At 44.5% G+C, this 14,182-nt stretch overlaps 1 protein-coding gene across 6 annotated transcripts in view; it reads right to left on the bottom strand.

Annotated features, from left to right (window-relative positions):
* Positions 1–14,182, bottom strand: part of SLC4A4 (solute carrier family 4 member 4) — a 202,858-nt gene that overhangs the window by 67,618 nt on the left and 121,058 nt on the right. For 5 of the 6 annotated variants that reach the window (XM_057428369.1, XM_057428362.1, XM_057428378.1 and 2 more), the window contains 3 exons: positions 12,748–12,883; positions 5,824–5,984; positions 2,854–3,033 (listed from right to left, as the gene is read on the bottom strand). In XM_057428369.1, the coding sequence (XP_057284352.1) occupies positions 2,854–3,033; positions 5,824–5,984; positions 12,748–12,883 (477 nt within the window). The remainder of the gene's footprint in view (positions 1–2,853; positions 3,034–5,823; positions 5,985–12,747; positions 12,884–14,182) is intronic. The other variant, XM_057428397.1, reaches the window with a different exon arrangement.

Below are 14,182 nucleotides of genomic sequence, written 5' to 3'. Positions count from 1 at the left end.
CAGTATACATCAATGTATTTTGTGGATGAACTAGAGATGGGAAGTTCTCCCTTTTACCTGGTGGCAGATGAATAGTGGATGAAAGTTGTGCTGATGCTGAAATGAAAGGGAGACACTGAAAGGAAACACCTACCTGGAAGGCAACTCGAGGGAAATTAATGAGTGCTTGGGGCTGATGGCACTCATTACTGTGATGAGCCATGCTGAGAGACAGCTGCACTGCTGTGGCCTTGTTAAAGTTTTATCTGTCTGAAGGACAAATTGTGCCTTTACAAGCACGAGAGGCACTCACTGAATTCCAGGGAGTGTGGGATAACTTGATCAAATGTATGCTAAAGGTACTTTTTCACTTAAGTGTAAATAATAAATAACAGCAACAACTATACATGAAGTGTTTTTGCCTTTGTATGCAAGTCCCTTCCTTCAGTCTGGAAGCACTCAGACTGTCATAGAACATAATGCATTACGTATTATGGTAACATAAACATCCCAAGTGGGGAGACAGACGCAAAGCAACATGAGCACCTCTGGTCTGGAGACAGACTGAGAGAGCTGGGCTTGTTCAGCCTGGAGAAGAGAAGGCTCCAGGGAGACCTTAGAGCAGCTTCCAGTGCCTAAAGGGGCTGACAAGAAACCTGGAGAGGAACTTCGGACAAGGGCCTGTAGTGATAGGACAAGGGAGAATGGCTTTAAACTGACAGAGGGTAGATTCAGATTAGACATTAGGAAGAAGTTCTTCCTTGTGAGGATGGTTTGGCCCTGGCACAGGTTGCCCAGAGAAGCTGTGGCTGCCCCGTCCCTGGCAGTGCTCAAGGCCAGATTGGATGGGGCTTGGAGCAACTTGGTCTAGTGGAAGGTGTCCCTGCCTGTGGCAGAGGGTTGCAACTGGATGAGCTTTACAGTTCCTTCCAACCCAAACCAGCCTGTGATTCTATGATAGGAGTGGCTGAAGGTCAGCCATTGGACTAAGCAGAGCCAGGAAAGAATTTCTAGACAATCACTCCAACTGAGACAGAACCTGCACAGCCCCTTTGAACAAGAAAAAAGAATTAATGAAAAACAAAATCATTTAAGATCTGAATAAAGGATGCCCTTAGCCATGGAAAATAGCAGGGGCTGGAGTGAGAACTTATACAAATGCCCTTTGTCAGCATTATCCTTCCCAGGATAAGCATGCTATTTATTATTTCCTCTTTAACCACCCCTGAAAGCCCAGCTCCCTACAGCATAGATCAAGGTTTATCATCCAATGTATAGTTAAATAACACACAGAGAGATTTACCTTCCCGCTCCTTATGTAAGCTTTAATTTGTCTTTAACACTTGAGGTTTTGATGGCTCCTCAAGGACTGACTTTAACTGCAAAAGGAAGAATTCAACATCTTCCATCCGCATACAAGGTGACTGAAGCACCTGAGTGACATGTGCTAAAGACACGTCAATCTTATATTTTGCATCCCTTACAGCATGGGATCCTTCTCCTCAAAGAAACCTGTTTATCTTTTCATAAGTCTGGAATGAGTAGTAGTCATGGAGGTGGTAACTGATTCTTACAGACACCACCATAAATAACGCTTACGTGTTTTACCTGCAACAGCCATGTCCTTCTTTTAACAAAAAGCAGATGCCTCCCATGCAAACAGGGGGGACACAATGGAAAGACCCAAAGCATGTGCTGGAAAGAACATGGTTTCTTAATCCTGACTGAAAACAAACACAAATTACCTGCTGGGTGCCCAGTCCTGATATGACTGAGGACATTCCCTTGATTCATGTTATTTAGTCTTTGTGTTATTCACTTAATCACTGTATTATTGAGGCACTCATACATGACATCGAGAGCAATAAATATTCTTCACATGCACATACACACCTGAAGCTAAAGCAAAGGATGATTAAAGTGGGAAATATTGATAGAGTATGATAATAGGTTAGGGAGAAATGTTAGGGCAAGTTTTAGAAGCAGAACACAGGAAGCTAAGAGGCCTTATATGTAGCAATAAGAAAGCAACTTCTTTGCTTAATTTCTTTTCTTCATTTATTTTAAAATGGCAATTGTAGAGAAATTCCCAGACTCCAGCAGGAGGTAGGTGACAGACCTCTAAGATGTGACAGTATGCTTAAACCTCCTCTTTTTGGATTGCCACAAGCAGGAAGGCTGCAAATTTCGATAAGTGGTTAAGTCCAGAACCACTGCCAAGGCCTCTATAGCTGTCTGCATGCACACACACACACATATTTCAAGGCACCACTACAAACATGACACTACCTATTATGGTGTTTTTAGGGAAAAAGAGACATATATTCACAACATACACCACAAAATAATATTAGGATGAATGAAGCGAGATGGAAACCAGCTTTACCCACACTGGACAATAATTGTATGGCAATAAAGTGCAAGCTAGATGATACTATCACCTAATTTTTGATTAAGAGGGCCATTGACATAATCTGTTACAGAAATCGAGCGTGCATGAGAGCTTCATCTCTACCCAAACATTTCAGATGATTGGCCTTTTAGGTTCAAGGCATGGTTGGAGTTATTTGTAAATCTCTTTTTCCTATCATTGTTCCTACACCATCTCCTATGTATCAGCTGACAGAGCATCTGTTTTTTCCTGTGCCTCCTGCCTGCCACATCCCCTCCTCTTCCTCTCAGTCCAGTGAAGATAGGGTTAGAGCGACGTGCCACAGCCAAAGCAGCCTTCCAGAGCCCACCACTGACATGTCGTCAGCATGGGTCTCACTACGTTAGAAAAGCATTGTCAAGGCAATGTGGTTAGTTGTTGGCAGGCAGGTTTGGTGGGTTGCTTTGAAAGGGAAGGCCATAGCCAGGTAGCCTCTGCATTACCATTATCAGGGTTGGAAAACATCCTACTTGCACTGGAGACGGTCTTCCCGATGTCAGCCAGAGAGCGCAGGTTGGATTTCTTGGTCTGGTGCCGGTGCTTCCTGAGCAGCGTATAGGTGACTTTGTCCTTCAGTTCTGATTTCAAAAGCCCCGTCTCGATCTGATTGTCAACGATCATTTCTGTTGCAGGTGAGGGAGAGGATAATTAATCACAAAGCACAGAACTTGACGCATCAAGGGTGTGCAGCAGGAGAGAGAGGGGTCATTTCCATCCTATCTTATTGAGGACTTTCCTTCCCATCTCAAAACCAGCACCAGGTTTTGCCATTTTATTTTTAATGGGAATCTCTTCCAAACATTTCTTTTGAAATGGAACATGAACATTTCCATCCAGCACAACCCATCAGCCACCAACATGCTCCATCCCTGGCAGTGTTTGAGCTCAGGCTAGATGGGACCTTGGGTAACCTGGCCTAGTGGAAGCTGTCCCTGCCTGTGGCAGGGGGTTGGAAATAGATGAGCTTTAAGGTCCCTTCCACGACATAACCCAAACCATCCTATGATTCTACGATTCTATGGGCCTATTGCACTGAGACACCCCTCTTTTCATACACACCACTGAACCTATCTGAAATCACCTGTACCCAGGAAAAGATGATTCGTGGTTAAAAAAGGGAATCTCCTCTGACCCTGTGTTCTTTTGTGAAGAAGCTACAACTACATTGCAAGTTTCAGTAGGCTCCCAAAAATAACATGGTAAAACTTCTACTGGATTCAACAAGGCTGAGTTCACCTCACAGGCCCCCAGTAAAACCTAATCTAATGACAGGAACAAGTCCTAGACATGAGGAACTAATTAAATCACTCATTCTCAGAACTGAAGTAAAATGATGGCAACTACAAAAGGCAGAACTTGCTCCAATTGTCACAGGATGCATTATGTGGCTTTGCCTTGAACTGAATCACCAGAGAAAAAGGCTTCCAGGACACTGCAAACCCATTCACTTCCCATCAATTCTCTCCTTTCTGCTCCCCTATCCCAATGGAGAAACAAAAAAAAAGGTAGCCAAATTTATTAAGAATCTCTATTGTGCACTAAATCTCACATTAAGTTGTTCTCTTGATTACTTCAGTTGACTTGCTGTCCCCCAAGGGCAAGTGGCAGCTCTGATTTGTCTACTGGTAACTGTTATTTGTGCTAATAATAAAAGTTACAGGGAAGGGGAGGCAGAGCATGCATCACATTTGCCTCCTTAGTGAGTCAGGATGCCATCCTCTACATGCTGCCCAAGAATTAATGCCTCTTCAGATCACAGTGGGAGAAAGCCTAATTCTTTCACCCAGACTCAGAGAAGGATGATTATATGCATGTAGATATCATTACATAAAATGTTTGGCAAAAGGTTTATTTCTGTAAAGTGACAATTTTCTGTAAGCTATTTTTATTAGTGATTTTGGAATACTTCCTTCGGAAGGATATGTCTTTCTTCACCCAGTTTATCTCTCTCCATCCAGCAAGCATTTCTTCCCTTCCATGCTTCTGATAGAACACAAATCAACAAAGAGAGCCCTTGGAGTTTTTCTTTCCTGCATGTCACTACAGGACATCAAGCAAGTGATGATGACTAAATAATTCTGGAAACCAAGTCTGCAGGCTTCTTGAAGATCCCCATCTGTCTGATTAAGGATCTGGCCCACTAAAACTACCTCACTCAGGACAGTGTTACAGCAACAGCAGCCACTGGGATCACCTGGAAATTAGATTTGAGTGTTGAAGAAGGATACTGAAGGTGACACCTCGAAGTGACTTCAAAAAGGAATTTAATGTTTGAGAGGTAAAGTTTTGGACCATTGACATCATCTGAAGCTTTATGCTAAAGCTGAATGTGCTTCAGAAGGAGCAGTTTTTGGGGGTGGAGTTTTCTTCTAATCTTTGCAAAGCGATGCATGTGGATATACAGGCATACAAATAAAGGAAGGTCAATGCCACCAGAAGCACCTACAGAACTAAGCTCAAAGCCCCACAGATAACATCAGAGGCAGCTTTTGTAATTCCAAGCCTTACAAACTAATACAACACCTGATATCGGATAATTTCATGCTAAGACACTTTTGAGCCTGCTTCCTGAGATTATAATTCAAAGCACTGAGTTTTATGGGTGGTTTATTTCATTTTGTTTTCTACAACTCTTCACACAATGGTTTCCAAATTCAGTGTTTTGGTCATATGTACCTCCACTGGATAACTCATTTTTAAAATACATTTCCATATGTCTTCTTGCACATCAGCAGGAACATGGAACAGCTCTCAGCAATGTCACCAAATGTCATCCCAGGACATGGCTCTTTTGACTACAAAAAGGCTGCCATCCCATTCAGCAGGGTGAAGCAGCAGCAGGTACTGTAGCTGCTCGTCATCCTCCTTCCCTGGAGAGAGTACCCCATCCCAGAGCCACTAGTGGACCACCACCCTGGAACCTCATCCAGAGCAGCCTATGGGCTGACCACGTGGCTGAAACTGCAGTTGCCCTGCACTTGCCAGATATCCCTGTCCTGAGAGCAGTGGCCTTCCACATGATAGGTTTCTGATAATGAACATTCAGTCAATGAATGAAATTCAGTCAATGTGTGCTATTCCCTTCATACACACCTAGTGAGATCTTAGGGTACCTACTTCAGGATCCAAATGATTCTATAGAATCACCAAAAAGCAGTTCAAAGTAAGCATTGGTTAGCACTGAAACTGACTTACTCTTCTTCCTGGATTGAAAATAACTCTTTTCATTTATCTGTTATCCTTCTCCAGGTAATTTTTAGTTGTGCCTGTTATTCCTTGGAGGATTATTTATTTTTCCTCTTTTACTAAAAAAGCAGTGCTTTTTTATTAAAACCATCAGTGAAATCATCATCAGGGTTAACAGAAACTTGTAGGGAAGAGCTGAGAAAAAGAGCCAAGGCAGCTTTACTTACCCACCACCTGCGGGAGAGAAGAAGCCTCCATATCCAGCATTATCGAGCCTTTCTCTATACATGTCCGTAACTCAAACAAGCTGTGCAGGGACAAGGTGGCCACATGAGGTTTGCTCCATCGCTCCCCACCTTGTTCTACCTTCTCCTCAAACTTGATCCACCTACAAGAGGGCAGAGCAACGAGTGTCAGAGCTGTTGGCTCCATGCAGACACACATCTCTGAAAGAAGCATGATAATTGTGGTATGTGGACAAGTTCAACGCACATGTTTTCCCACACATCTATGACCAAGTTGCAAAGGCTTAATGGATTGGTATGTGTCAGCTGAGCTTTTAAACAATGGCAAACAGGAGGTAAAACACATTATCTTTAGTAGCTTTCATCAAGACTTGAGCTACTACCCTTCAGTTAATGTCTGCTCCAGCCAAGGGTTCACAGGCAGCTTCAGCAACGCAGTGGAGATCTGGTCATTCCCTCCCCAGTCCCTAACCTGACATTGCATCAAACCCACCATGATGACACAGCCACTGCTTTGCCAGCCCCAGGGGAGAGAAAGGTAGGTAACTACACTCACACTTGGATAATCTCCAGAGAGAAGAGCTGAGCAGCACAGCTCCACAAAAACAATGGTAGGGGGGAATACTGGCAATTTCTGGGAATAACTCATAGCATCATAGAATCCTCTAAGGATCATCTGGTCCAGCCTTTCTTAGCAAAGCATGACCTAGACTAGATATCCCAGGTAACAATAGAGTAATGACAAGGTGACTTATATTTGTGTATTCAAATCCAGACAAGAAAATCTTAGCATTACAGCAGAGGAGCCTACCCTGGCCAAATCTGGAGATGTTCTCAGCAGAACAACTGAACCACCACAGGAAAGGACACAAAATGAAAGGGCTTGTTCTTTCTCTCTGCTCCCTAGCTGTTGTTTAATGATTTAACAAAGTAGGTATGGAAAAAAAAAAACAAACCAGAAAGTTCATCTCTAGTTGAAGATTAGAGCAAAGGTTAAATCCTATTCTGTGTAAAATACTCTTTACACCCCTAAAAGCATGTCCTAACAGCAGGCAAGCAGGAGGTGTCACTTGCCTCGGGGCTGCAGTCCACCTCTACCCCCAGCCTTGACTCTGCCCTTGACCTGCAGGGTCTGCATGGGTGAGCTCCAGGATGGAGCAGTCACACTGGCACAGGTTGCCCAGAGAAGCTGTGCCCGCCCCACCCCTGGCAGTGTTCAAGGCCAGGCTGGATGGAGCTTGGAGCAACCTGGTCTAGTGGAAGGGGACCCTGCCCTTAGCAGGGGCTGGAACTGGATGAGCTTTGAGGTCCCTTCCAACCCAAACCAGTCTGTGATTCCACAATTTCACCTGGCTCACGCCAGTATTGAGATGTTATGTCAATGTATGTGGGAAATAAAAATTCCCCTGACTAATATTAAGGAGATTATTAAGACAAAAAGCACACAGGTAAAGGCAAGGAAGCTTGTCAACTGCTTCCAAAGAATATTATTAACAGCAAATGACACTGTATTTAATCCTGAAACATTTATTACTTGAGGATTAATCAATTACACTTTTCAACAGCAATAATCTCTTTTTGAGAACTTTTTTTTTTTTAAGATGTTTTTTAACTCAATCTGAGAGACTGAATTTAATTTCAGATGTGTAAGGTTCTATGTAGTTCACCAAAGTGAGGTATTTCCTAGGACAGTCCTGGGACCTGGGCAGCTGCAAAGCCAAGCATTTCAAAGACCTATATATTTCATGTGACCAAGATGCAGGCACCCCACAACAGCATAAAGGCTGCAAATTAGCAAGCATTTGTATTGTCAGTGAAAGTCTATCACAACTATCAATATTTGCCTTCTGTTTGTTTTTCTCACTATAATCCCCAACACAAACACAATAAACCACATGTGAGCTTGCAAACCTGGCTGGGCTACAGCTGCAGTCCCTAAGCTGCCTCTTTTCCCTGGGAGCATTCAAGATCCTCCATGCCCATGGAAAATCCTCTCCAGCAAGGAGCCTTCCAAACACCCCGAGGCACCTTCAGGTTCTTAAGTCGCCTCTGCAGCCCTGGTGTGCCCCATCTCCTGTGCAAACCAACGGGAGTGCTCAGCTCACCAAAGCTGTCCGTGTGGCTTTCCTGTGTTTAACACAATGCCTCGGTCTTCATGGATCATTTTTGTTAAACCTGCTCCTGCAGAACAGCTCTTACACAAGTGGAACTTTGCCAAGTCAGCGGTTCTTCTGAGGGTGTGACTATAGACTTGTACAGCTCTCAGTCTGGTTTCCCAAGAGTTGCAGGCAATGCTATCTGCATCCCAGCAGCAATGCACCGTGTCAGGGCAAAAGATTATCTCCTCTGCTATTTGAGAAAACAATCAAACTACCTTCCTCATCTTTACCCTGCTCTGTGCTTGACATCTCCATGCTCCTCCTGCCTGCCAACTGTACTTCACTCCAACAGCTGGTAAACACTCCTGTGACCACATGAGAGAAGCAGGAAGGTACGACTCAAAACACACATGTTCTGCTATGCCTCTGGGGCCTGGAAATGATGCTGATGGCTCTAGCAAGGCTCTTACGGCTCTGGGGACTTCTGACTTCAGGTGCTGATCAGCATCACCAAGGCTTGGGAGAAACACCTGGGTCGGAGCCATCCCAGGCACAGCTACAGGTTGGGCAGAGAAGAGATTCAGAGCAGCCCTGCAGAGAAGGACTTGGGGGTGTTGGTAGATGAGAAAATGAACATGAGCTGGCTTAAGTGTGTGCTCACAGCCCAGAAAGCCAACCGTATCCTGGGCTGCATCAAAAGGAGTGTGACCAGCAGGTCAAAGGAGGTGATCCTGCCCCTCTACTCTGCTCTCGTGAGACCTCACCTGGAGTATTGTGTGCAGTTCTGGTGTCCTCAACATAAAAAGGACATGGAACTGTTGGAACAAGTCCAAAGAAGGGCCATGAGGATGATCAGGGGACTGGAGCACCTCCTGTATGAAGACAGGCTGAGAAAGTTGGGGCTGTTCAGCCTGGAGAAGAGAAGGCTGCGTGGAGACCTCATAGCAGCCTTCCAGTATCTGAAGGGAGCCTATAGGGATGCTGGAGAGGGACTCTTCATTAGGGACTGTAGTAATAGGACAAGGGGTAACGGGTTCAGACTTAAACAGGGAAAGTTTAGATTGGATATAAGGAGGAAGTTCTTTACTGTAAGGGTGGTGAGGCACTGGAATAAGTTGCCCAGGGAGGTTGTGAATGCTCCATCCCTGGCAGTGTACAAGGCCAGGTTGGATGAAGCCTTGGGTGTGATGGTTTAGTGTGAGGTGTCCCTGCCCATGGCAGAGGGGTTGGAACTAGATGATCTTAAGGTCCTTTCCAACCCTAACTATTCTATGATTCCATGATTCTAAGAATCTGCCACAAATACACTTGGTTTCCTCCAGAATAACACCCTGAATAATCAGAATAAATGCACGTCAAGGAGCCGATGGTACAATTGGTGTCCATTCTGGGAAGACAGCTAGTGTCTCTGCTAACCCAGAGGCAGAAGGCAACTTAGTTTTATTTGCAAATCTTCAGAAAGTATTGCCTAAAAGATGTGTTACTATTATAATGTGTAAAAGGTTTGTTAATATTATGTATCAAAGGGCAAAGGATATAAATGCACTGCCTGATAGAGCTTATATATGAAAAAAACAGCATCATAGAATCACAGAATGGTTTGTGTTGGAAGGGACCTTAAATCTCAAAATTTCAGTCCCTTAAAGGACACCTTCCACTAGACCAGGTTGCTTCAAGCCCCATCCAACCTGGCCTTGAACACTGCCAGGGATAGGGCAGCCACAGCTTCTCTGAGCAAGTTCCAGTTCCTCACCACCCTCACAGGGGAGAATTCCTTCTTTAGATCCAATCTAAATCTCCCGTCAGTTTAAAGCCATTTCCCCTTGTCCTGTCCCTACTGGCCCTTGTCGAAAGCCCCTCTCCAGGTTTCTTGTAGCCCCTTTAGGCACTGGAAGCTGCTCTAACATGTTCCTGAAGCCTTTGCTTCTCCAGGGTGAACAAGCTCAGCTCTCTCAGCCTGTCTTCACAGGAGAGGTGCTCCCACCCTCTGATGATCCAGCATCCCACAGACCTTTCCTTTCTCTTCTCTATTATCTCATGATCTTTCAAAAATGACATCCCCACATTATGGCAGGCACATCTAGGTCCCCAAGTGTACTGTACTGAACCTCAAATCAGACTGGTGGCCTCCAGCTGCTTCAGGTCTTTTCCTGCTTCACTCTGTAGCCTGTAACTATCACTGAGATGCAAACATTCACATTAGTGCAAGAACTTATCCATCCCCTCCAGATATATTGATTATGAGCACCAACAAAACAAACAAGGAGCACTCAGCGACCCTAAATCTTCAGGTTACCTTTTAACAGCAATAAACCTTCCCTTTTACTGCTCTGTTTCTGATGCATTGACTGGGATTTGCTATGAAATCCAGCGTACACTGAGTATATTTCTCCAAGATAGCCCTTTATTGGGAACCATGGCCCAACACCATGATGAGCTAAGAGGCAACAGGACCACACAAAGGAATAGAACACCCTTGAGCCCCGGTCATGGGCTGATCATATCTACCACCAGAAATGGCACCATGTGCAGATGGACAACTCTAGCCTGTTTATATGGCAGTTGTAACACAGACAGCTGAACTCAGATGGATCAAGCACCATGACTGGCAACAAATCAAGAGCAAGGATCTGCAACTCAAGGTCCCCTCTGGAAACACCTTTTAATCAGTACCTATAAGGTTCTGGCTAGAAATTTTCCATGACATGTATCAGTTATTTTTCTACTGACCCAAACAGCTCTGCAATGGATAGCATCATTTGCTAAACCCTTTTAATACAAACACTCTTTCCTGACAGCTTCCACGCTCCCCCAAGTCTTGGATTCAAGGACTTCAGCGAGCTCCCCTTCCCTGGTACATCCAGCAGCAGGAGCTGCTCAGTAGCTCACAGAAGGCTCTGTTCAGCAAGATTGAGTCATTTCAGGAAGATACTGAGAAATCCTGAGCAATCATACACCATGAAAGATCACTATCAGCAAACAGGATGCAAGCCAGGAGGTTGGGCTGAGTGTAGGAATTGCACCTCAGCAGGGTGCTCACATCATGTACTGCATACATGTACCCTTAAAGCAAGAAAATTATATACATAAGTCCATCTAGCACTTCCACCAAAGATATATGGAAGCACATAAAAACAGAAATCATTCACTAGAGAAGAAGGAAATCTCCCCTTTTACCAAAAGCCACCTGACAGTAGGAGGAGTGCAAGTATATCCCACCATAAGGTCCTTTGGATGTAAGAGTGAGGGCTCTTGATCAATGTCCCTCAAGACACAGCAGAGCTTTGTGACCTTACATGCAAGACACAGGGCATCTTTCTCCCAATGGCTGACATTTGTGGACTTATGGAAAACAGAGCTTCCCAATATTCTTACTGTAAAGGAGAGACTGCTCATTAAGAAATACCACACTAAGGTCTGAATTGTGAAAAGCTTTAACAACTTGTCATTAAAATCTCTTCCCATAGGGGTTTAATACACAGGGACAGAGGAAAGCATCATTTGCTATAAAAGCAGAGCTGGGCAGTATGGATGACAAAATGCAAGTATCAAACTAATAGCAAGAGGGAAGAAAAGCAATAAAGGCAGAAAAGGATGACCAACAAGCAAGAAGTTAAAAAGGTGAAAAGCCTTTAAATAGGTTCTCAAAGTGACTGAGAAGTAAAAATAAAGATAAGGGGGCAAACAGGTAGGTGGTGGGGCAGTTCATTACATCACAGGTAAAGAAGATTAAGGTGACCAAACAACATGGGCTAATGATGAGCACAGTTCTTGTGCTTAAGGTGCCCTTAAGACTAGGAGGTGGGGAAAGAGCTTAGCCCAGACACAAGAAAGGAAATGAAAAAGTCCCCAGTTAAGAGTTAAGTGAGGGTGATTGGGAAGAGGGGAGGTAGAGCCTGGGCTGCTCTCTGGCTGGGTGAAATACTACAGTTAGAAACAAACTACATGTGACTTGTGGCAGCCAGATAAAAAAAAACCAGCATGCCTCGTTTTTGCCGCATTTTTGTGACCAAATCAAGGGCACCATCAAACAGGCAGAAAACCTAACCAAGAAACTCAAAGCAGGTAGCCCAATCCAGCGTTAACAGACATGCTGAATAAATTACTTAAAAAAAAAACAAACTTACAGGTTTTTGCCTATTTAAAATGAATTTAATCGGTAACTTGCTAGGAGAGAGATAGTTAAAATTTCCCAACTGGTGGTGTGTGGTGGGGTCAGCCGCGAGTCTGCTGAAGTACCTTAGACACATATGCAGAAGCTTTGTTCAGGCACAGATTTCCACCAACTCTGGCCAAGACACTGCCATTCTTTGCAAAGCACAAACAAGCCCATATGTCTGTTTGCTCTCCAGAAGCAAACTATTCAAATAAATCCTAGACTGGTTTGAGTTGGAAGGGATCTTAAAGCTCATGCAGTTCCAACTCTGCCATGGGCAGGGACACCCTCCACTAGACCAGGTTGCTCCAAGCCCAGTCCAGCCTGGCCTTGAACACTGCCAGGGATGGGGCAGCCACAGCTTCTCTGGGCAGCCTGTTCCAGGGCCTCACCACCCTCACAGGGAAAAACTTCTTTCTAATGTTTAATCTAAATGTCCTCTCTTTGAGCACTGGCAGTCTATTTTTTTTGTGTTAAAGGAATATTTAAACAACCCCCTGAATTCTCTCCTTCATCAAAGAAAGGTACGCAGGCTCCTTGCAGTGGATTCCCCAAGCACAGGTATTGCTCCAATGGAATGTAAGAAAGGAATTTCCCACACGGTCCTATGTAGGTGCACTTCCCTTTTGGAGTTAAGGAAAAGCAACCCACCTTGCAGTCTCCTTCCACTCCATCTCTTGCCCATCGATGGCCAGAAGCTCATCCAGCTCCGTGAAGAGCTGTGGGGGTGCCGGGCTGTCATCTTCCTCTCCAAGGATGAAGCGGATGCGTTCGGCAGCGGGGGAGACTGCAGAGGTGAAAATACTGCGGTTAACGGCCTGAGAGATGACCAGGGATGTGCGGCTCCTTTCTTTCCCCTTCTCCCCAAAGCCATTCAGCTGTTTCTCCAGGCTGTCCTTTCCATTTGACATCCTAGGCGTTGCAGACGGAGGGTATGTCTGCCTCCCCCTCTTCCCCTTCCTTGCCTCTCACTTCAATTCTTAAAACTTCCAGCTGGGAGTAAAGTTCAGGAAAACTTGCCTCTTCCTACAGTCCTTAACTATGTTACAGCAATCTGCAACCCTTGTAAAAAAAGCACTATCAAGCTCAAAACCAATATGCTCTATGGTGCGTGCCCAAGGACCTTGCATACTCTGAGTATCTGAGATCCTTCACCCTCTTTTTTATACGACGTAAAACCAGTTTCAGCCAAGCTCTTTTGGGGCTTGCTTGTGACAGCATCCCATAGCTGGCTTCCTCCTCCCTGCCAACAAGGATCTGGGCACCCATTGGCCTGCAAGGCAGGCTGTGACCTCCCCAGAGCTACCACTGGAGAACATGGGAATATTTAACAGAAAGGTTTTCTCATCTATACATGAAGAATGCGACCCAATGCATTTAGTCAGGCACCAATGCACTGCAAGAAAACAACCCTTCCTATTGGGAAAAGACTGCCTGTTTAGGTAAAAGAAACCGTGTTCAACACAACCATGCAACCAAAGTTCATTTGCACTATTAGCTCAAGAAAAATTAGCAGAAACCCCTTCCAGGGGTGAATCACATGCATTGATTTGAATTAAATCCCCAAAACATCCCTGTCTACATCCCAAGACCTAAAAGCATCTCCCAAAGGCAACTGGAGCTCATGCCCCAGGAGTCACCTTGCTGGAGGACTTCTGGGGGTCTACAGGTTTTTTTCTGATCCTATCACCTTAAAGCGAAGGTGTGACCATGTGGAATTTTAAGACAGACATCCTTTAGGCTGAATGTTTATTAGCATTAGAGTTAAACAGCAGACTATGAACTTTGAACAGTTCTGAGAAAAACTCCTTTCTTTTCAAAAGATCAGCTGCCTGTCTGTTGCAAAATAATTAATGACACCAGGTGTCCAATCACTATTGATTTTTCCAGGGTAAACAGTCTCAATTTGTAATGTGAAGAAAGGGACCAGTATGAAACATGTCTTTTCCTCTACTTTTGGATTTTTTTAAGAAACTTTCATAGCTTTCCTCTTAGATTATTCAGCAAAGGTTGATGCAAATGCAGTTCTTCATCAGTTACGGTGGTGATGCTTTCATAATATAAACCACATTTCTACTCTATTTTC

The sequence above is a fragment of the Pezoporus wallicus genome, unplaced genomic scaffold, assembly GCF_028554395.1.
Source record: "Pezoporus wallicus isolate ANWC-B61680 ecotype Strahan unplaced genomic scaffold, APGP_CSIRO_Pwel_v1 scaffold_3294, whole genome shotgun sequence".
Taxonomy (NCBI): Eukaryota; Metazoa; Chordata; class Aves; order Psittaciformes; family Psittacidae; genus Pezoporus; species Pezoporus wallicus.
This window is presented reverse-complemented; position numbering and strand designations above follow the sequence as displayed.